Source organism: Amblyomma americanum, chromosome 9 (genome assembly GCF_052857255.1).
Source record: "Amblyomma americanum isolate KBUSLIRL-KWMA chromosome 9, ASM5285725v1, whole genome shotgun sequence".
Lineage (NCBI taxonomy): Eukaryota > Metazoa > Arthropoda > Arachnida > Ixodida > Ixodidae > Amblyomma > Amblyomma americanum.
The window spans coordinates 50972928-50996511 of record NC_135505.1 but is presented as its reverse complement, the minus strand read 5'-3'; the positions used below and the strand labels follow the sequence as shown (position 1 = coordinate 50996511).

Below are 23584 nucleotides of genomic sequence, written 5' to 3'. Positions count from 1 at the left end.
GAGTGCGAGCAGAGGCCGTGCGAATTCGATGTAGTAGAGTGACCTGGGATCTTCTCAGTCCCATGGTCGCACATGGCTTCTGGGCCGCACTGCACAGGGTACTGAAATAAATAGAGCACCGTTTTTTTATAGGGAATTTTTTTCATCTTGAGGTTCTTTTTTTGATGGATTCCATAACGGAGCTTTATAGGCGAGACTGTCTGCCACCTAAATGCCTCTGACTCCTATGTGAGAGGGCACACATTGAAAATATAGAGTAAAGCCTCTGCTGTGCAAACTCCGCACCAAGGATAGAGAGCTTATAGAAGAAGGCATCAGCAGGGAATCCGCGCTCTAACCTCTGAAGGGCAGATTTTGAATCAGTTAGGATGACAACAGGTTCAGCAGGATAAGACCCTAACTTCCGTAAAGCCGCCTCAATAGCAACACTTTCGGCCGTTGTGGAGGATACGACAGCAGTAAAGCATACAGAGCACTTACAGTCCAAAGAAGGAATGTAAAAAGCCGCTACGCTAGCTTGTTTGAGCTTGACCGCTGAACCATCCGCGAAAATTTGAAGATGGCGGCATACTCTGTTTCCAAATGTTCAAGTAAGAACGTCATGTCACATTAAGTCAGGCAATGCTGATATCACCGAATGTGAGCGACCCAAAGCTCACATTCGGTGATATCAGCATTTGATGAATTAATGTGCTATGCCGTGTTTTATGATGTGCCTTGGCATTTGGGTTGTTCCCGAGTAGATAAATCAGGATATGATTGTTCAAAATGGACCGCTGTTTGAATGATTTTACTGAGCAAGGTGCCAAAACCAAAAACTAAGGAGGCCATGGATGTAAAGAACAAGCAAATGAGCATAACATTAATGCTGCTTCTCATTATATGTCAGTGGCTACAGAAAAAATTATTTCAGTGTGCTTTGTTTCTCTAAAAAATGAAGTATATTTTACTTTACACTCTCCAATATTGCAAGAACTCTTTTTTTCTCCGGTTTTTTGCATTATTGGAAAAACACATGACCTTTTTGTAGCCTGATGCCAACTTCTTGATTTTGTAAGGTACCCATCTAGACTGCAAGTTTTCTGCAAAGAGAATGAAAAAAATAAGTTCGGTCAAAAAGTTTCGAAACTGATAATTCTAGCTCGGTCAACATCGACAGAGACACGGTAAGAATAAGCAGACCTGAAGCATCTAGAAACACTTGTTCTTAAAGAAACGGGCTGTAAAAGTACTGAAATGCATGTAGTGACTCAAAGAAATGAAGACGGGGGGTGGGGGGGGGGGTGCGGTCGCCCTGCCAACATTTTATGCATTGGAAGCAGCGCCCTCCCAGTCTCGAAGTGCTTGCGCCCACATAAGATTTCTGAAAAAAGTTCAATTCTAGGACGTTATTATGTAAACCATAACGTGGCTCAGTTCACTGGTTTTGTAGCCAGTCTAAGGGATTTTCATGTTAGTAACCTACACAAATCATGTCTCAATAGAAGTAATTAACTGACTGACTTATTTTCGTGAGCATGATTAACAAAAAAAGAGACAACGTGCCAAATTTTTTATTGTAGACTCTCAATACTCGTGTGTACTTCTTTATTTTAAGTTAAATCCTCATTTTCAGTTATTTGAACAACACAAGTACACCTTTTACCAGTGGGGATTAAAAACAAAAAAGGTGATATTTAAAAAAAATAAAAATGAGCCCACGTTTACTTTCTTAAACTAATTGAAAGCAAGTTACTCTTGACGGTTTAACAGACAATGCGAACGGAAGTGCACGCGACGCGCATGCTGCGCCACGATTCGCTGCAGATGCTGCGAAGTCGGTTTGCCTCTTCTGCACGGGGCTGCAGCAGACGTGCACGGCTTCACACGACGGCGCCAGGATATATAACGGCTTTTTGAACAGGGATTATGTTAGTATTACCGTCACCGGTGAATCTTCTAGTTTGACACGATCATCCTGCGCATACACTCTCCGTGGCAGTAGTTATACACCGGATGACGGATGAGCCCAACAACGTCCGGAAATTTTAAACACAACGCGTGTTTTACAGGAAAGAGCAGTACCATTCAAATGATTGGCAACGTTTTTTCTAGGACAGCACGCGAACGAGATGCTAACGCCTAAAAAACATACGAACTCCGTGCTAAGCGCTTGTATAATTTCAAGACCGGCTAAAAGAGTGCGAGTGGCAGCACTTAGGAGTACCCTAAAATCTGCTACCGCAAAATTCCGAACAATTCCGGGGGTGTGGAGCGTGAAGAGAGTGAACATGAGCTGGAAAGGTTTTGTGTCCAGCTGCCACGTGTGGCATGGTATGACTGACTGGGTTGACCTGGAAAACAAGGAGTCAGGAATCCAACTTTGGGGGGGGGGGGGGATGCTGGGGGCAAAAGAATGCAATAAAAGGAAAAAGAAAAATGGGGGAAATACGTCGAAAGCGCAAAAGGACGGAAAGAGGTGAGAAAGGGTGGAAGGCTAGGGTCCCTGAGTAATGATAGCAGGAGGTTAAGGACAAAAAGTAAAAGAGAACAGTAAATTAAATAAAGAGAAAAAGCATGAAAGGAAAGGAGGGAGGAAACGAAATTAAAGGGGGAAGGACAGGCCGGAATGGGGCGCTAGGGTGAAATCAGCCACAAAGCGGGGATGTGAACTGCTCCAAAAATCGGTTTCAATTTTTCGTCCCCTCTGACAATCTGCAAGACATTTTTAAAGAATTACGCAAGGGCGTGAATGTACCTGAGAGATTCTAAGTTGCGTCTGGACATGTTGATCCCTACTTGTAGCAAGGTTTTAAATATCTGCATCAGGAATGCCTCTCTCTATATTCTATCCCTTACAGATTTGAAGCCAAATTGATGATTTGATAGCTTAAGTTCATCGAAGCTGTTACCACGTTGAATAAAGGTTCCGGCACTCCTCCTGTACGTTCTTTACTGTGCCAAATCGATGGCAATTTAGTCCGGCGCTCATTGATTTCCCCTTTCTCTGATATGTTGTATCTGGCAAGACGAGCATTGAAGCATGTAGATAACATTAAACGACGCGCAGTTAAAGCTAGTCTTTATACCGAGTATGAATTCGCTTGACGTGCATTTAGGTGTTGTAATGCTTTGTAAATGCTTCATGTCTTGCATCAAGACGAGAACATGAGCTTACTGCTGGAGGGCGTTTCTTATCAGGCCTAGGTTTGTGTTGGGTCTTTATGTTGCCCTTCGGGCATCAGTAAATATTATATTGAGACGATCACTCCTAGTTGAAATAGTATAGTATTTATACAGAATATTTTCACGTTCGGAGACATGCTGTAGTATTTCATTTTAAGAGCAGGAGGACGCTATTTGTTAACATTTGTTCGCTTATTAGGCACATCTCCTTGCTGTGTAGTCGTTTCTCGTTGGGAAGCATTATTGAGGGAGTTCTGGCGATGATTCCTTCCAATTATGGTGTTTTTGAGCCAGTGAAGCGTTTTCCACAGTCGTCGTCGATGTTACGCCTTCTCCTCTGGCTCGTTGCCTCTCCAACAAGTATAACTTGGTTTAGTGCCTCGAATAATGGCTTGTGATATCTGGGAATTGCTGTAGACCTGTAGGGTCTGTAGTTGAGGTGGCGCAGGCTTGTTGTTCATGCCTGCTGTCATGTCTTTCCGCTCGTTGATAGAGTTCCTGGCTTTTAGGAAGAAATGTCTATCCTTGAAATTACTGACCCACTTTTTGAGCTGGAGGGCTTAACTGAGGATATGCCTCGCATTTTGTAAGACCCTATGATGGCGCTCCCGTGTTCTGAGTGTCGGTTGAGAGGTTGTAAGGAAGGATATAGCCAATGACGTTGACTGGCTTTGTACTAGCCGAATGTAGCTAGTCATCTAGTAGTGTCTAGTGCCCTCTATTGCCATCCAGCCCTCGGCTTATATTACCACAGAGCATGCAACTGTGATTGTCAACGACATATCACAGCGATGTGCACGCGTGGTGTACGAGGTTGTGAAAGTACTCCTAACTGTGGAACCGACAACAGGTGACGCCCGGTGACAGCGGAGGAGGGTCAGCCGTGCTCGAGGCATTCTTGGGTGGCCGAACCCTACCAGCCAGTGCACTCGCTGTATCCGTGTTGGCGTCGGTGGCGACTGCCGCGAGTGTGGTGAGCTTCGTGGGCCACTACTACACATATGGTTTCCACGTGGACTGGGTCCTGGTCGGAATACCCCTGGCGGCGTTCGTGGCAGCGTTCGCGCTTGTGCCTGTGCTCTATGGCCACCGCGTGGCATCCATATTTCAGGTGAGTGCGCACGCTTAAAAAAACAGCAAAATGTAAAGCTGCATACACTGTGGTTTCAAGAAATGACGCGCCTATACCCTCACAGTTGTTATTTGTTCATGCACTAAGGTTCCTAGAGCAATGGGTGTTGGTTCCTCTTCTGTAAAGGGAACGGGTTTTGTCTTCAGCGTCAGCTTCCGCGGAGAAGAAGAGCGCACCGGTGGTCATGAGCCGTTTCTTCCTATTCTCCACTTCTGAGTGTTAAGGCGCCTCGCTCGGCGCCCGTCGGCCACAAGTGTTATAAGGTCCTGATCCTGCACAGGCCGTGCTGCGTGCTAAATTCAGGAAAAAATAGAGGCGAGCCCACAAGAACAATGCTCCACTTGCAACGCAGAATCCTAGCCAAATAGGCGTCGGCGACAAGATCCCGCAGCGTTCGAAGCTATAGCCAGCGCAACGAGTATATGGCGTGAAGACCTCTCACTTCTTGCCTTGGAAGGGGAGGCAAGAAAGCGTCAAAGGAAAGTGGAACACGAAGACGCCACTAGAGCGCTTCGCTGACAATTCCTGGAAAAAACAAAAGTCGTTACAGTTGCTCTTCGTGTGACAATCTGTACTTGACAACCTCGCTGTTTGTCGTTGCAGGCAGCAGGAGGTGTTTCCGGCTGCTCGCCATTCTAGATTTGCACCAGCTCTCGCTCAAGATTCTACTTAAACAGCTGTCAGTTTACAGAAACGCTACCTGTGATACGAAGCGGATTTGGTGCTCCAGAAGACTCATTCCGGCAATCTGGCTCGCAAGTCTTTCTTCTGTTTTGGCGTCGTCGCGTTGTGCGCAAACTTGTGACATCCCTGCGTTATCTATTAACAGGCCTACATCAAAAGATGCGAATTGCGCAATAATTTTTGAGGGCTCGCTTATTCTACTAGGCCAGGTGAGCACGTCCGGCAAGAAAAAAAAATATTGAGCCCAACACGCACCAAAGCTGTTTATCAATGATTTGTGATGTATCCAGTAAGGTTTCGGAACAACACGCCACAGATATGCTTCCGGCTGCGAGTTTCTACTGTATTAATCATGCGCAATTCGAAGCCAATTTATCCTCGGTCTGTGTAAACATTTCAACCTGACATCTTGCGCACACATAGCTCTTCCTTACGTTTTCCTTGATTTAATTTGATATAAAAAAGACTGTCCACAATATCATGTTAGGCGTATATGCGAAAGCGCTGTAAATTTACCTGTACACCCCGCTCCAACCGCTTGAGTCTTGGCTAATGACTAAGCTTCGAAGTCGAGTGTAGATGTTTAATAAACGACGTAACTTTGAAAGTGGTTCATTGTCACCATTCGGCTTGAAGTGGGGCGTTCAGAACCTGATGCCGCGACCTATATGAGACAAGTTAAACTCATTTAAAAAAAAAATTGAAAGCTAGTGTAATGGAGAAACGTTTTGCAGTGGGTATTGTTGGCGAAAAATATTAAATAAGTGAGAGGAAGACTGCGCTAATTTTTTTAAAAATTTGCAGTCTTCCCCGTCATTAGGAAAGGCGCAAATTTCGGTAGCCGCGAGCCACAAAGGCCAGGCCCTTTCACGACTCAATTTTGCTGAAACGACGAACTGCAACTACAAGGAAGGGCAGAAGGTTACACTGCAATACGATATTAACATACGATATTAACAACTGTACACTCTGTCTCACCACCCAAAATTGCCTTACTGGGTCGTCTGTAATCGTTAGTTTTAAAAATTCTTCTATTTAAACGTCTTGTCGACATTTGAGACCTATGAAACACTTCATAAATGTGTGATGGTAATGTCTATTTAAGGCAACGTCTTCCGGTGAAGCGCTTTCTTGCTTTGGTTTGTTATACCAAAAATATTGTAATCATGGACAATTTTTGGTGTGCCAAGCGACCCGTTGATGTTTAGCAGTGCTTGGTCGCGCCGAAAGTTCAGGGGAAAACGAACTCTGTCTCTGTGTCCGATATTCAAGAGGCAATCAAAAAATTCCTCGTGGCCATGGACTTGTAAGCCCCTGCTGAAGCGCTGTGTTCAGGGCGCTTGCGGGATTTGATACATCACAAAATATCAACAGTTTGCTTCTTACATCGCCAAACCTTTTTAACTGGTCCTGAATACTTTCTTCAGAAAATGCTTATGGCTGTGAACACGCACCGCGCTTGCAAGCTTTATTTTTGCTAAGGTGTTGCAACAGTGGAGAGGCGGCACTTCACACACATAGTTGTTCTTGTGTTTGGGTTCAGCCGTGCCGAAAAACGCCGCAGCACAACTGTCAAATGCACCGCATACAATGTGAGGGCATTATGGCATATCCCCTTAACATGGACAAAATTACGTGAAACTTTAGGGTAAGCCAATGCCCCAACTGTTCAAACATTCTTCGGGGAAACCAGCTCCACACTATAAGCTTTAGATCACAGGAGAAACGGTTATTCCAGATACACGCACCTCGAAGTTCAACCCCCCCCCCCCCCCTGTTTTCCAGTGGTTATATCAGACAAATGCGTGCACTTTGCATGGCGTGTTTATCGAAAAATATAGCTCACACATTCCCGTGAGAAACCATTGGTAACTATCGCTAATTTGACCGAGCCCTCACGGAAACCTCTCCGTAGTTGAGCTGATGCATCACGTCTCTAGCGCTTCGATGCTCTAGAACAAATATTTAAAAAAATTGAGCCCATAGTTTAACTTTTAGCTATGAGTGTGTATTAAAATAACGTGCACAAGCCACAGTTTGCCTTTTTGCAGATTGTTAGGTCACTCACAGCGCTCGCTATTTAAGCAACAAAGCGGCAGACCCCTGCTCAATGCTCTCTGCCGCAGCATCGTAAAAAGCGGAGCAGTGCAGCTTAGAATAGTCCGCAAAAAGTGCAAACACATGCCTGTTTGCTGCGCTCGCAATCTAAAAAAGGAGTGCTTAGGATGGAGTTGCTGACGTTTAATTTGGCAGCAACGACGGCTTCAGTCCGCCTTCTACACCGGTCACATCGTGCCAGCCTCGAAATTATGCCAGCTGCTCTAGGTGCGGGAAAAACACAGGTGTTGTGTGACGGGCAAACTCGCTATTGTCATGGGACGCTACAAACTGCGTGCAGCGAATGGGTATGTGCACTTGAGCTTGTGTGGAACCATGAACATATTATGTATTTAAAATGCCTGCAGCGCCTTGAGGCATTTTTGCATGGGGAAAGAATACAGATCATTTCCATGAAGCCCACATTTGGAAATAAACAATAAACAGCTAACGGTTCAAAGAAAGCAAAATTACGAATAACAAAATTGGCAATCGTGCGAACCGAGAGACATACAACATTGCCCGAAGTGAAACTTCGTTTCGCATTAGATATTTGTTTGTTCAGTTGATTCTCTCAGCTGATGGTCTTCGGAAGAAATGAGCAGTGAAAGACTGTTCGGCAAGTAAATTCTCTTATTTTTATTTATGGTCGCGCCTCTTAGGCGTAAAACGAGGAAGCAAATTGAAAGTTTTCCTGTCTACTTTAACTATGCCGAAATATGCCGAAATTATGAAGAATATCTCTAACGGCGTCTTTTTTTCTGCCCTTGCTTAATAGTTCCCGTCCAAACCCTTAGTTAAAGCGCAACTGCATGCGTAATTTAGACATCGACCGAGCATAAAGGGGTCAAAAGTGTGAAACTTTAAGATAAATCAAGACAAGATGTTTCGGGCTAGCGTTTCAGATGCTGATGTAATCGCCGGTAAAACCACGACGGCTTTAACATTGTTCGCAGTCCCAGGCGCCAAGTGGGCGGGTGTGGGGGGGGGGGTAGGGGAGTCATGACGTCATCGACGGTACCTGCACATTTCCAACGTATAAACCTTTGTTTTCAAGAAAAAAAACCAACGCCACTGAAGGCAAATGCCACTGAGCATTGTGTACAGTACCCAAAGAGGCATGGCAGGGGGTGCTTGATGGCAGCGGAAATTTGAAATCCTGCATTCCGTGACGTCTTAATATGCTTCTCCGCACAACTGCTGTGCGTGGAGAAGAAGCGTAAAATTTAGTTGACGACTACGTCAATATTTTAAATACTAGGGCGAAAGAACTTGCCATGCTTTACATAGCGCTTCTATAGCTACGAACCCTTGAATAGCATCGAATCCTTAAAAAGTGGTGCAAAAGTAGCATTGCAAGTAAAGTTGCAATTATTACAAACAAATTGAGCGGCGCGGTTATATACCCCCCAAGCGTACGTGAAAGAATATCAATTCGCGGGTCCCAAATCCCCGGGGTGGTAGGCAAAGCGTTACAAGTTTCATTCATTTCATTTCAATTATTTCATCCTTAAAGGGCCGAAGGCATTACATAACGAGGGGCTTACAAATGGCTTTGTGTAAATGCACTCATGATGAAAACATAGGCACAATGAACTTAACACTGGAACTGTAAACACTAAAAAAACACTAAAAAAGGAGGATCAAGTGGTTACAAAAACGGTAAGCAAAAAAGTAAAAAGCACAAAAATACAGGGGAAAAAGTGCAGGAAAAAGTACAGGGAAACTACAGGTTCAAGTGTTCAGAAAATGACTAGTGAGTTTCGCGCGAAATGTTTTGCGATCGTTGCATGAAACTATGTCGTTTGACAGGGCATTCCAATGGGTTATTGCGTCAGGAAAAAGAGCTGCTCATAGCTAAAGTACGGCTCTTGATGTTGGCTATGGGGTGGCTGTGGCTGAGGCGACTGGAAGTTCGGATTGGTGGTTTCAGCAGGGGGTGCTTTGACGTCGGATGGTAAAAAAAGCTGTGTAGTAGGCAAAGGCGTGAAATAATGCGGGGTGACTCAAGTGTGGGGAGGGAGATAGAACTTTTGAGTGCAGTGATGCTAGTTTCTTTTGTGTATTCTGGGGTGATAAAACGGGTCGCGCGGTATTGATGGCCTCAAGTTCGGCGGTGAGGTAGGCTTCAGAGGGATGCCAGATGGATGATGCAAATTCAAGTTTGGGAAGAACAAATGTTAGGTAAGCAAGCTTTTTACTTCGGGAGATGCTGACTTGAGGTTACGTCGTAGATAACCTAAGACACGGGAGGCATCTGAACATATTCTTTGGACATGGTTTACCCAAGATAGCGAAGATGTCAGATGCAATCCAAGATACTTATATGACGTTGTTGGGACAATTGGGACTGGGCTTATATTGTATGAATGATGAATAGCTGCGCATTTGCGAGAGAACGACAACAGTTGGCATTTATCAAGGTTTAAAGGCATCAGCCATGTGTCGCACCATGTGGCTATTTTGTCGATATCTTTTTGTAGCAGGTGACTATCGGTGGGATCACGAAGGGGGCTGTGTATTACACAGTCGTCCGCGAACAGTCTTAATTTGGTGCTTGTGTTTAATGGAAGATTGTTGATGTAAATGAGGAATAGCAGTGGGGATAAGCCAGCCCCCTGTGGGACACCTGATGATACATCGGTAAGAAGGGATGAGCGGTAGCCATTGCATGAAGTGAATTGCATGCGCCCATTTAAGAAATGATCAATCCAGGTCATTAGGTTGCGAGGAATGAATAGGGTGGAGAGTTTTGCGAGCAGGTGCGAATAAGGAACACGGTCGAAGGCTTTGGAAAAGTCTAAAAAATAAAGTGCATTTGAAAGTCCATAAAGTGTAGGATGTCATGAGTGAATTCGGCCAACTGTTTCACAAAAATAGTGTTTTCAAAATCCGTGTTGGTGGGGATAAAAGAAGCTAATTGAATCTAGATGACTCATTAAGTTTGACGGTATACGCGAGGGTTATCTCTGCGTCTTACTAGTGTCAAAAGTTTAGCACGAATATTTTTGTAGATTAAGTTTTAAGTTGTGGCTAGGTGCTTCCCTTAGGCTATTTCTATTTAACTAAATGGCTGCTGTAATCAGCAAAAAATTGGAAAGCTCCTCAGATATCGAAGTATAATCACCTTCATCAAAAAACAGTAAAATTTCCGTCGCCGATTGTGTGGTTCTGGAAAGGCAGAGATTCGAGCATGAGCGACAACGCAGTCGGGCTCAGTAGTAATTAATTATTACATAGCGCTTATATTTTGAGAGTTCTAACAAGTGGCAAACAAAAACTTTTGCTATTTTATTTCTATTTTTCATGGCAGTACCTACGCATGCGCTTCGACAACAAGGTTGGCGTCACAGCGTGTGTCGTCTACTTCATCCTCAGCGTAAGTGGGAAGTGATAAAATTTCCCTTTTTTAGTTTACCACTGCAAGAATGCAAAATAGGCACTTCCAGAAAGCCGACTATGCAACGGAAGTCAAAGCAGTTTTGCTCGCACCAATGTGAAACACTAACTTTTTTTTTTAGCGTGGGCTTCTATGTTGTGGACGTTCACATGTTAATCTGTGTTATAAACACATAAAAAGTGTACTATGATGATAACATAATTCATGTGCAAATTAATAATAATACGAAACAATATAGTACGATATATACTGCTGGGACGTGTCATTATTTCTGGCACCTCAACTGGGTCCTTTTTTTTTGATACCGCTACACAACCTCATCATCTGTATAGAGTGGTTGTCTATTCAGCATTTTGCAAGGTACACAAAACTTAGCCAGTATGTACATGAAAAGGAAGAATGCTAACAGCAACCAAAACCATGAAAAGCATAAGAGAAGGTTTTCTAGTATTTTTTTTATTCTACCGTCGGTGGGATCAGAACCTAGCACTTCCGGATTTCGTGCACGGTGCTACACAGGTCTAGGTGTGGCGGCGAATGTCCAATCTTCTGCTTTCGATGATATTTATGTTGTGGGTAATCTAAACTTGAGATGTTCGCTAGTGTCATCCTCATCCATACCGGCGTGGGTTCGAATGTAACTGCAGTCATATGGTTGATTTTTCTTCTACTTTTTAATCATTCATCTTTTAGGGCATAATATACGCTATTTATCTTCTGTTGATTAAAAGAGCAATTAGAAAAGAAAGCATTCCCTATGCTTTCCCTGGTTTAGGTGGCTGTTGGAATTTTTTATTGTTATGTGTAGGCATACAAAACACGTTATATTGTGAAGTATGTTTGACTCAACTGATCATGTTCAAAGGGACGCGATAGCGCATGGGCAGGTCTGCGGATCTCAGGAACCATCGCGATGGTGTTCGCTTTTACTGGGCAATTCTGACAGATGTTACGAAAAAGTACGGCCGCAAACTCTGGCGACTCTCAAGCGGTGATGCTCGCTGAATTTGGCACGTGTGGGATGAAATGCATTAGCAAGCGTGGAGGCCATGCTACTGGCAAGAAGACCGAATATTCAGAAGAAACGAAGAGAGAAATCTGGAGTGCTCCCTCTTGCCTGGCGTTATGTTCAGCACTCACAATGGGGAATTACTGAGCGAGCACCTTTCAAACCTGCGGGAGTGAGGTATTCGGCAACACTGAACATACTACTGGCATTTCTCTCGCTCACAAAAACAGCGGCTTATTGGCACAGTGAAAGGCAGGCAAGGAATGAGGTGGGTACAGAATGATGCATAAAGAAACTTTATAATAGAGATGTTTAGAAAAGAATATTCATGAGCGCCTTTCAATTTTTCTTCAGAAATATGACCTTTTAACCCCAGCTCAATTTGGATTTAGAAAGCATAGGTCCACGGAACTAGGCTTGATAGAACAAAAAGAGTTTATTTTATCACAGTTTTCAAGTAAGATGGTTGTACTGGGCCTGTACATTGATTTCACGAAAGTATTTGACTGCATTGTTCATTCCATTTTACTCAAAAAACTTGAATTGTATGGAGTGCGTGGCCATTGCTGGAATCTTATAAAATCTTACCTTGGCTATCGAAGGCAGTATGCTCAAATAGGTGAGCACTGTTCCGACCAAAAACCGATTGCAAGAGGAGTGCCTCAAGGCAGCATTCTTGGACCTTTTCTTTTTAATATCTACATAAATGGTCTGGTAAATACATGCGCTGAAGCCAAATATATATTGTACGCCGACGATGCCAGCATATTTTTTTCCGCTACAGACTGTGAGCAAATCAGCTATATAGCAAACTCCGCCCTTGTAAAACTTCTGGAATGGTCTGTAGCAAATCAGTTAGAAGTTAACACCAACAAAACTAAGGCTGTGCTATTTAGACCGAAATCAAAGCAGGTAAATATGAACGTAGATCTTATCTATGGCACCAGAAAAATAGAAATAGTAAATAGTATTAAAATTCTTGGAGTCACGTTTTCGCAAAATATGCTGTGGGATATTCATGTAGATTCTTTTTGCACTAAATTGTCAAGTGTCGTTGGTATTTTATCCAGATGTAGGTCTATATTACCTTTCAGCGTAAAAAAGCTGATATATAATTCTCTTTTTTACTCTCACCTCTCTTACTGCTTTTTGGTATGGGGATCTACCACAGTAACAAACTTAACAAAGGTTACGTCCTGCAAAAAAAAGATAATTAGGCTTATTTTTGATGTCCCCTACCATTCTCATGCACATGCTCTGTTCATTAAAGCAGATATAATGCCTGTCTGGAAATTGTTTAGCTATAGACTAATTGTTGCCTTTAAGTACGAATTCAAAGAAAATCGAAATTTCTTTCGCAACCTAGCCAAGCTAGAAATAAAGCCTACATCGTACACTATACGTCAGTCTGAATACTGCAAGGCGGTCACTCCCCGTGCTAACTATTCTATGGGTACACTATCGTACATTTTGCCTAAACTTCTTAATGATCTGAATAAATGTGGAATTGATTTAGGTCGCACTACAGTTCGTGAACTGCGCCACGTGATATGTCATGTTTTTGAACAATTCTAATATTGATTTCCTTCTGATACAATAAATGGAATCAATTTTGCTTTTCTGTATGTTTGTATTCCTGTATGTTTCATGTATGCTCCTGTACTGCCTTGTAGAGGGGACCGTGGGCTCTAGTCAAGCTGTTCAGCAGCTTTTACCCACGGCCCCTCCATCGTTTTGATGGAAATAAAGCTATTATTATTATTATTATTATTGAATTGAGCGCCATAATTTCAGCATGGTCAGGGGAAGGAGTTGAAGAAGAATATCAATAATAATAGGCAGGCAGCTGAGTAAAGAGTACAGAAACATACCATAAGTGCTAGATTCCTTGCGTGCCGCAGCAGTTTCCTTAAGAGGCTGTGTCGCTGTCGCATAGTATATATTTAGTCACTATAGAGAGCTGTGGGTGAAGAGAAAAAAATTAAAAGCTTCTTTGAATTCGAGATTTCCCGAAATTTACATTGCTTCCAAAGAATGCTTACATTTAACTGTTGGTGCAACACCACGGCATGCTCTTTCAAAATGAGGATCGGCGGAGGATGTGACTTATGGTGGCATTAGGAATAATCATTTTATTACAACAATAATTGAGGACAGCAATGCTACGCAGAAACCAATGTGATTAACAGGAAGATCATGACGCTCAAGAATGTTCTTAAACTGCACGCATGGCATTTCAACCAGAGAAGTTTGAAAACCTAAAATGAATGGGCCTGCATTCTTTCCGGTTGAATGTTTTGTACCAATTCAATTACTTCGTTAATTATTCCTGATGGCGCCCACTGAACCAAAATGCAATAAAAGGAACCTACTAGGAAACAGGGAAGTCTCCCGAATCAAACAGAACGAAGCAAAAGTCTTAGTTTGGCCGGCTCCCACTAGTGCAATGTCATGGCGCCAGCTGATGATTGCTCACTAAAAGCTAGCATCGGTTGTTTTTTTATCCACTCTCCCTAGACAGATTGAGCGCCGATTTCTACTATGGCAGCAGTGCAGTCGCTTATGCTCTATTTACCAGCGGATTCTCTTGGTTCGCACCAAAAATCACGACTCTTTATATTCACATCATGAAATATGTTTTTTTGCAGCAAAGTGTAGGTGCAGTGGGAATCTTCAGCTCGGCAATTGCATTATCAACGAGTAAGTTATCTGTCTGAATATTTAAATCGAAAGAACGTTGTCGAAGAAGTTTACTCGTCTTTGTTATGCAAAAGGTTTTTCGCAGGAGTGAAAGCTTCCACCAACTAATTATAGCCCTCATATTTTCGGGCAATATTTAAACGTTCAGAGGGTTTTGCTTTAGAGCTACCGGAGATGTGTCGGTTCAGTCTACACAGGTAGATTGTATGGCAAGGCTGACAAAATGAACGTGTAAGAAATCAGTAATAAGGCACTTCATGAAATATAACTCAGCGATCAGAGTTTTTACTTTTGGTTTTAAGGGGCGAGATTATATGGTGCGAAATTGAAGGACGTCAACGTCCAAAACGAGTTCAGATTTTAATTTTGTTTATCGAGAATAGGGTTATAAATATAAAACGGCCAAAATACAAATCTGAAAGGTCTTTTATTTGCTTTTCGCGCGTTGGAAATTCATGAATTGCGTAGCTCGCATTTCTAAGGCTGCAGACACAGACGTCGCTAGTGTGTCTTATGACGGAGGAGCAGTTAACGTGATTTCAACAAGAATACTACGCCCAGTGATATTTCATGAATATGCCAAGCGAGAACGCCGATGCGCCCAGCTTGGAAGTGCGCAAATATGAAATTCGACATTTCGAACCAGGCTGCCGATAAAGAACAGTTAAAGACTAGGCGCACTTTCGAGGTTGACGCCGTTCAATTTCGCAATATTATCTTGCCTCCTTAAGATAAAAACAAATACGTAATTATGTAATTTATATCATAATTTGTGTAGTCATTCACCTCTATTAAGAACATAATATCTGCCTAGCAGTAAGATGCATCGCAGAACAAAACCAATGCATCTCTCACGTTTTAAAAATAAAAAACCGTCAGCGTTAAAAACAGAAATATCATGTACACTTGCAAATAACGCTGCTAGAAGGCAACGGATGATTGAGTGCACTCGACATTTTAAAGCGGAAGTCATAACTGACAATCCTATCGAAGCTATAAAAATAAATCGACTGAAACGAAAAATCAAACGATAATTGCAGCTGCTCTTTAACCATTCGGGAAAATCTGTGCAGACATGAAATATATAGCAGGAAACGCGTAAAATCTGGACTCCCAAGGGCACTTCTGAGGCTTAGCGCTGCCCGCCTACGCACACACTCGTATTCTTGAGCCAGTCTGCGCATGCGCTCGCACTCGGCGCGAGCAGACGCGACCATGGCGCACAAAGCTGTACACTTTTCGGAGCCCGCTCTCGCGCACAGGCGCACACGTCGGAAGCGGCCGCCAGTTGGCAAAAATCTGAGGACCGCCGGGCTTTCCTCGAGAATTCTTCACGGATTGAAATACTTTCAATCGGCGTGAGATGTGCGGACAGCCAGCAGCAGCCATGTGGAGATGCATACCCCCTTTCGATGCCTGGTGCGCTGTGGCGTTGGGTACAGAAACGCATGTGCATACACCTCGCAGGCCTCCGTGGAGTCGCCGCTTAACATAGTTTAACGCGGTTCACAGGTGGCGGTATTCGCACTGTTTCATTATGTCTCGGTGACATCTCTTGTGCGTAATACAGGCCGCAGCCTTTTATCGCTTTGTTCTTTGTTCTGCACGCCACGCTAGGAAACCTACTGTCTGCGGTGCTTGACGCGTCGCAGTCGAGGTCGCATTTCTTTCGGCCCAACGACGTGTTCGCCAGCTTTGGCAGCGTTTTCGAATTTTTCTCCAGCGCGATAAAGCTGCCGTTGGTGACACAACGAGCCTTTCCTCGCTCTGGTGTCGGACCCGCACAGCGTTCCTTATCTAGTAGATACTTCTATTGGTTGCATTCGGCTCGCTCCATTGTACAGCGACCACTAGGCTGCCACTGAGGACTGATCAGGAGCGAACAACGGATAAAAAAAGACGATCACGACCGTGAGAATCTACAGGCCTTTCAAACGTTGGCTGCGGCGTATTGATCATTTGCCTCTTTTGTCCACGTGGCGTTATCAAGCGCTCCCTGGGAGTAACTTTTCGTTCGACCGCTGTGTGCACTTAGCCCAAGTACGTTGGAAGCGCTAGCGCCAGGATCACACAGCAGCTCAGAGAGCGATGTGGCTGCCCCCAGGTTGGAAAGCTTTATATCCTACTGCTTTCTGGCAGCCCAATGTGTTACGGACCTGTGCTTCCATCCAAGCACACAAACCGCGACTATAGTGCGTTGCAATCTGTTCGGCGCAGGCTAATTTCGTGCCATTCTAAACCTACCCCTCTACAGCTACAGTGAAGTTGGACTACATCTGAAGCCTTCCCCATGGGGATAAATTGGCTCCGTTAAGAAAAATCTCAGTGACCTAACAATGAGGCGCGCCTACAGGGTATTGAAAAAGTAACAGAAAATTTAAAAAGTCAGTCACTCAAAAAGTATTGAAAGTAGCGCAATAGGGTGTTTCACTGAAATATTTAAAAAATTACGTTTTTTAAGTAAACATTTTATTGCCACAATAATGATATTTTCCACCCACATATAGCGCGTTAGTTATGTCAATAGATAGTGAAAAATAACAATCATTTTTTTAATTGATAGATAAAATATCTGATGAGATTTTTATACACTTATGGGATAGCAGAATTGTTATAGTATGCAGACTTTTGTAAGTATTTAATTTTTAACTTTTCTGTGACTATTAGATCACCTGGTACTTCCGTTAGCGCTTCCGTTATCAAAGGCGTGGCGTTTGATAATGTTTGCGCCGGTGTTAACAACGCGTGTCGCGCGGCGATTGAAAGAGCGCTCACTTACAGGACGCATGTGGCTCTGGTTTAGATGAGGCAGCGTGTCAAGTGAAGCATTCCGCGCTTTATCTGAGACGGTGCAGGCGCAGGTGAAGCACCAGCTTTCTAAAAATGCACCCATCCAAATTCTGCGCACGGGAAGTGGTTTGGAGCTAAACGGCAGTGTTAACAAAATAAAAAAAAAAACGTCTACACCAGCTACAGTGCGCATTCTGGGTTGCTGCGACAATTCTCGAATGGTTTGAGGCGTGCGAAAAGGAAGCAACTCCATTTGAACCAGCCTTGGTTCGAATTCTAATTACAAGTCCGAATTGTTCCTCTGCTTATTAACATTCGAGAGTTGTATTCGACATCAAAGGTCATTAATACTGGCGCAGATTTGACGGCTATTGTGAAACTGCGTTCGGCTGAACGTGACTGGAACAGCAGCGAAAAGATTGCACAATTTAGGAACAAAAATTTGCTGTGCTTTAGCTCTGGTTAGCCCTAGTTGAATTGCGAAAGCTTCGTTTCCTCAGCACGTGGTCTACGCAGTGTCTCATTCCGAGATTCGCAAGAACTCAAACCGGTCTCTTCCGCAGTTGAAGAGTGACTGCAGGACGTTGCACTTCTAGCCGCACCTTCGTTACGACGCTTCTCGAGTCGTGCGGCGCGTTCTTCTGGCGTCTCTTGAGCGCGTTGTCTCTTTTTCGCTTCGGTGCCTCTCTTTCGCGCTCTCCATAACAACTTCCATACACTGAGGCGAAGAGCGCGCACGCACACACACACACACACACACACACACACACACACACACACACACACACACACACACACACACACACACACGCACGCGCACGCTTGCGCACACGCACGCACACGCACACGCACACGCGCACGCACGCACGCACGCTCACTCACTCACACACACACACACACACACACACACACACACACACACACACACACACACACACACACACACACACACACACACACACACACACACACACACACACACACACACACACACACACACACACACACACACACACACACACACACACACACACACACACACACACACACACACTCTGGCCTTCGTCAGAGTACTCTGACGAAGGCCAGACCCTGGTAGAAACCCTGGCCGGGGGAAACACCGCAGCCGTGGCTTAGTTGGTTAGGCGCCCGTCTCGGCTGCGGGAGGTGGTTGGTTCGAAACCCACCGCCGGACACCAACCGGTAAAAATGGGTACAAGCGGCCCCCGGCTTCCTTTAGGGGTGTTCGCTTGGGAGAGGCTCCGTAAACCCCGCTGCGGCCTTCGCGGGTCGAGTTCTCGCCCATCAGCGAACGTAAACCTTCGGCCAACGTGGTTAGAAGGTATATTCATAAAAAAAGGGCCACAGATGGGCTTCTACCGCACGAGGCGGATTTAACGTTGTTGACTGCGGAACTTATCGCTGAATCATCAGAGCAACTGTGGTCAAGACCCTTTTCCCAAGCATCTCACCCAGAAGAGCCGAGCACCAGGCCGGGGGAAATCCTGTACCTATTAAAAACCGGTGGGTACACGGCAGCACTGGGGATCGAACCCAGCACCTCCCGAATGCGAGGCGGATGCTCTACCACAAGGCCACCGCTTCGCCAGAGTACTCTGACGAAGGCCAGACCCTGGTCGAAACGTTAGAATAACGACTGCTACTTTTTCCACCGTGCGCCCACTCTATTGCGTATATATATATATATATATATATATCCACTGTGAGGCGACACCTCCTCACCCAGCAGAGCACAACGAGCGGCGTCGATGGCGGCGCCATCTGTTGGAGCGCGGCTGCGGCGTTGCTAGGCAACGGCGGCTCAAGGTCGTTCGTCGGCCACGGCATGCGGCACATGGCTGAAGTGCGCGACGAGCCGAAATGGCTCGCTGGCTGGGGTAGTGTTGCTTTCGCAACAAAAACATATATCAGCAGTGGACGTTGATGTGATTGAGGAGTGCGGAAAAAATCTTTTTCGGCGTGATCACTCTGGTCATTCACGTAAGGGGTTGAACAAATAAATTCTTTTTTTAAGAAAACATGCTTTGTACTTTTTTCTGGCGACAGTCCACGCTTTCGCCCGCCATTACTGAACTATTAACGAAATTAATTCGCAGGATTCAATGTGTCCCACTGGCGGGAAAATAGTTTTGCAGGCTTAGAATTTGCTCCTCAGTAATGTGACTAGATATGAATTTTGATTAGTGTGCAGGGAATACACGCCTCACTATCTCTAACTCTCTCATATATATGAGGAACTGAAAAGAAGCAAGAACACGCATTCTGTATGCGCGATGCCTATTTCTGGCGGCTGCGCTTAATTACAGCTAATATTTAAGACGCATCCTCTATGAGAACCCGTCAGTGGCTAGATATAGAAAAACTAGAGTAATTGTGAGTGCGGCCTCCTTTCATGATCGCACCTGTTTGATGCAAGGCTTCATAATATGTTTTTTTTTATTTTAGCTGATTAAGGGTGCTTGGAAAGCCTCGTTGAATAGAGAGACGGCAATAAGAATTGCATTTTTGCGAAATGTAATGTCTCTTTAAAGTCCTTAAAATTTTCTTCGTTCTTCAGTGTTTCCAGTGCCGCTGGCGTACTGTGATATCGGAATTGGACTGGCTGGCACCATTTACACGGCTCTGGTGAGGACCTGCTACACCTTTTGACGTGGAACATTCTGGATGCTTGTCTCAAAAAGATGGCTGCCAAACTCCGGCACCCGCAGCTCAGTGCAGACAAATCAACATGCAGCACACAACTGGGTTGAAAAAGTTTACTTTGCTGGAACGTCGAAAACAGCTTTACAAATAAAGTCAAGAAAGAGCTCTGTCGAAAAAACCTAACAATATAAACGGATGCAGGCGGATCAAAGTACGTAAAAAGGTAATGCCAGGGTTTATTGGGTATAAACATTCAATATCAGTTGCTTATCTCGGAACAGATTCACGTGCTTGGCTTTAACACAGCTTCGAATTGCGGTAACGATAGAAGTCTCCTTGCGCATTCCATCTGGATAGTTATACGACTTGTGAAAATCTCTTTCTGTTCCAGTTCACAGATGCTAGTAAAAACGATTAGCACTTGTGAGCGATAATCGAAGACTTGGTATGAAAACGAGCGGCTCTAACGCCGGTAATTAAAGTGCTGCACCATTTCAAACCCTCCCTCCAAGGGTGATTTAGTAGGCTGGGCAGTCGTAATCGCTTCGAATGCTTTTTTCGTTTTTTCCTGTTTCAGTGACTTCCCATTCCTTTGTCTCCTTTCTACTTCTGCTTCTACTCCCCTCCTGACGGGCAGGGTAGCATACTGGACGTTGCCTAGTTAATTAATCTTCCTGCATTTCTGTTCATCTTTCTCTCCCGCCCTCTCCCTGCCTGCTTCTACTTCGCTCATTATCCGTCACTTATGCTGTTTTAGAGTGTTTTATTGTTATCTCTACTGGTCGCATTTCTAGCCTCCGAGTTATGATCCTACCACGGTTATAATTGAAAATGGCGGCCTCCATAGCAGCGACATTTTATTAGAATGTTAAAAGAATATAGACACCAAAAATTTTACTTGCGTGTTTCTTCTTTCAAACGACGCTCTACACGCTGGTGTTCACAAAGCACCCCGCGGTATTCACCTATGACCGCTAAATAATTTATAATTAAATTTTTCTTGACGCAGTTTCAGTTTAGGTTTCATCAGCCGAACAATGGCTGTGCTGTAGGACGCATAAAAAAAACGACAATAAAAACACTGACACTTGATTCTAACTCACTAAAGCAAATAAAACAGCCTGAATCAATACATAAAATTATAACAAAAGAAGAATCAGCAGTTACATTGGTGTATTTTTTTTGTTGCCTCTCGTGACCTAAGCATCACCTACACGCCACTGGCATCGGTCCGTTGATGAAAGCGAAACCGAAACAATATGTGAAGAAATTCAGTTATGTACTATTCAGCGTTTGCATACGAAAACCATGCGGTGATCCATCTATTATAAAGTATATTGCCTTATAAAAAAGAAAAAAAAAACATGCCATAAAATTAGATGTCTATAGTCCTTTAATTTCTACTCGCGTTTCGGGTCTCAGAGTTATAACTCAAATCGTAACCCAGTGGTTGCATAACGAAATAAAATAACAAAAGCCAGCAGCGTGATCACCAAGCGCTACAGCCCGAACCCAGTTTATGTTGACCCGGCACATATATATATCCTTGTCTGGCAGATATCATTGTCGGGCCACTTGGTCCAGACATACGTGTAAAACTTGTGGGCAAACCGTTTGCCGCTAAATGTTCCGGATGGTGTCATACGGGTCAGCGTTTCGTGCGGCATAAAGTTAATAATTAAGTTAGAGCCTAGCTCATAGCAGGTATTCGAACCGGCGACCTATGTACCATTAAATCCACGGCTTTAGAATCTTCATATGTGCTTTGCGGTTCAACCGTTTGTCGCAATGTTCGGGGTCGTGGCATACGATTTCGCGCTTTGCGCAGCATAACCTGCCTGGTTAAGTTAACGTCCAGCTGGAGGCAAGTATTCGAGCCGGTGACCTATGTTGGGAGTGTTAACGCTCGATATTCTATCGCTGCCTCAGCGCCGGCTCATTTTGTAACTCGCTAGTTTGCATCGTAATGACTGAGACATTCCACGTCTGCTTTGTACCAACTGCAATTGTCGAATTGGTGAATTACTGTGCTGATTGTCAATATCATTTTGAAGTTGTGTGCTGCGTATTTTACTGCCGCAATTTCTGCACTAGGAGCTATGATGCGTAGCCAATATAATACACCAAGGAAAGGAATGACAGTTGTTGATGAGTAAGCACACTTATTTTTCTTGCATTCAAGCGTGCTTGTCATTTCCACGAAGGGCGGTCTGCGCGGAGTCGTGTGGGCGGACTGCGCTCAAGCATTCGTGATGGTCCTCTCACCCCTGGTCATCATTTCCAAGGTCATCTATGACTCCAACTTTGTCAGCCCTCCATTAAGACCGATGACGGATGCTAACCTCACTGACTTCTGGTTTCGGTAAGGAAGGCAGCTCAGTTTTTAGCCACTTTCCACCGGGTTACGCAGATTGACGACGTAAATGGCGAGAACTCATTTACGCTTAAATTTGCCTCAAAACGTAAGTCATCGAGACATATCCGGCAGGCGGGCGCCTTATAGCCGAAATGCTTTGAGCCCTTTTAAGGAAGCTGCGTTTGTTTAAAGAGGGCCAGTATGAAAAAAATGCTTGACAGTGTTCAATTACTTGTCTTTTACATTCGGGAAGTTTTCACTGCCGTTTAAGTCAAAATTTTATCCATAAAATATTTCCTATTCTCGCTGCAACCTTAAAAATTGCTTCTGAAGAAAGTTGAGGTGCCGTAACACCCTCATTTCTTGGTGGACCCTTGAACCTCGCCGTAACGGAGGTGTGGAAGCCGAAAGAGAACTTCCTGGGTATCTTTATCGTGCAGTGGCATCGCACAGAACACGGCCGGAGTTTGCGTTTCGCCTCCATCGAAACGCTACAGCCAACGCCTGGCTCGCAGCTAAGTATTCCACCTCAGTAAGCTCAAAGCCACTGCGGTGGGTGCTCCAACCGTGAAGAGTGCGGCTGATTACCAAATGACGAGGGGGATTAAGAAAACGGCCCTGAGACACTACACAAAATTCTATGCGAGATTCAGCAGTAATAAGAGCCGAGGAATGGGGGGCAGAAAATGTCGTACAAATCCTTTTGACTATCTCTTTGGTGGAACTTAGTGGTGAGAGAAGGAGGTTACAAGACAAGCCCGCCGTGGTGGCTCCGTGGTTAAGGCACTCGTATACTCAGCCGGAGTACTGGGGTTCAAACACGACCGCGCCGGTCGCGTTTCGATACAGCCGAAAAACACAATGGCGCCCACGTGCTGTGTGACGTCAGTGCACGTTAAAGATCCCCAGGAGGTCGAAATTGTTCAGGAGCCCTTCACTATGAAACCACTTTTCCGCTTCCTTCTTTCACTGCCATCTTTCCCTCTTTTCTTACAGCACGATTGAGGTGCTCACCGAGAAGTGAGATAGTTACTCCGTCAGTTTTTTTCTCTCAAAAATCACTAATATTTACAAGACGAGGAAAAAATTTATACACTTCTCGAGAATAGTACAGTGCTCTCGGAGCAGAGACGGGAACTGTTAATTTTTTCATCGTTTTGACAGCTAACAATTCTTTATTTCATGCACCGATGTGTTGACGGATTGAGGTCTTTCAGATGCGCTGGTGGCGTAGAGGTAAAGGAATCGCCTCACGTGCCTGAGGCACTAGGTTTCAACTCCGATACCGTTGTAAGAATCCACTTATAGTAAAAAATCTAGTGTCCTTTTGTTTGGAATGCTGATAGTCGCTCTCATCGTCGATAGTAGTAAGCATGAAAGCACTGCAGGAATGGTGGAGTGCTTCGTGCACGCCTCATTAATGGTGGTACCCACACTCGGGCATGGCTCCAGCCATCCGGAAGCTGATCGTGCCCTGCTCTCACATGTTCGTGTTATTGGAGCTGTGCAATGGACATGGTGTCACTTGCTGTATTCTTGTCTTCAGAAGGGCCCCCCTATCACAGATTTTCTAAGCTGGAGAGCACT

General features: G+C 44.4%; 1 protein-coding gene across 1 annotated transcript in view; it reads left to right on the top strand.

Moving 5' to 3' along the window:
• Window positions 1-23584, top strand: part of LOC144103341 (sodium-coupled monocarboxylate transporter 1-like) — a 68840-nt gene that overhangs the window by 9516 nt on the left and 35740 nt on the right. Inside the window, exons 2-6 of the mRNA XM_077636085.1 lie at window positions 4016-4276; window positions 10392-10457; window positions 14136-14187; window positions 19556-19623; window positions 21846-22003. Coding sequence (XP_077492211.1) covers window positions 4016-4276; window positions 10392-10457; window positions 14136-14187; window positions 19556-19623; window positions 21846-22003 — 605 coding nt within the window. The remainder of the gene's footprint in view (window positions 1-4015; window positions 4277-10391; window positions 10458-14135; window positions 14188-19555; window positions 19624-21845; window positions 22004-23584) is intronic.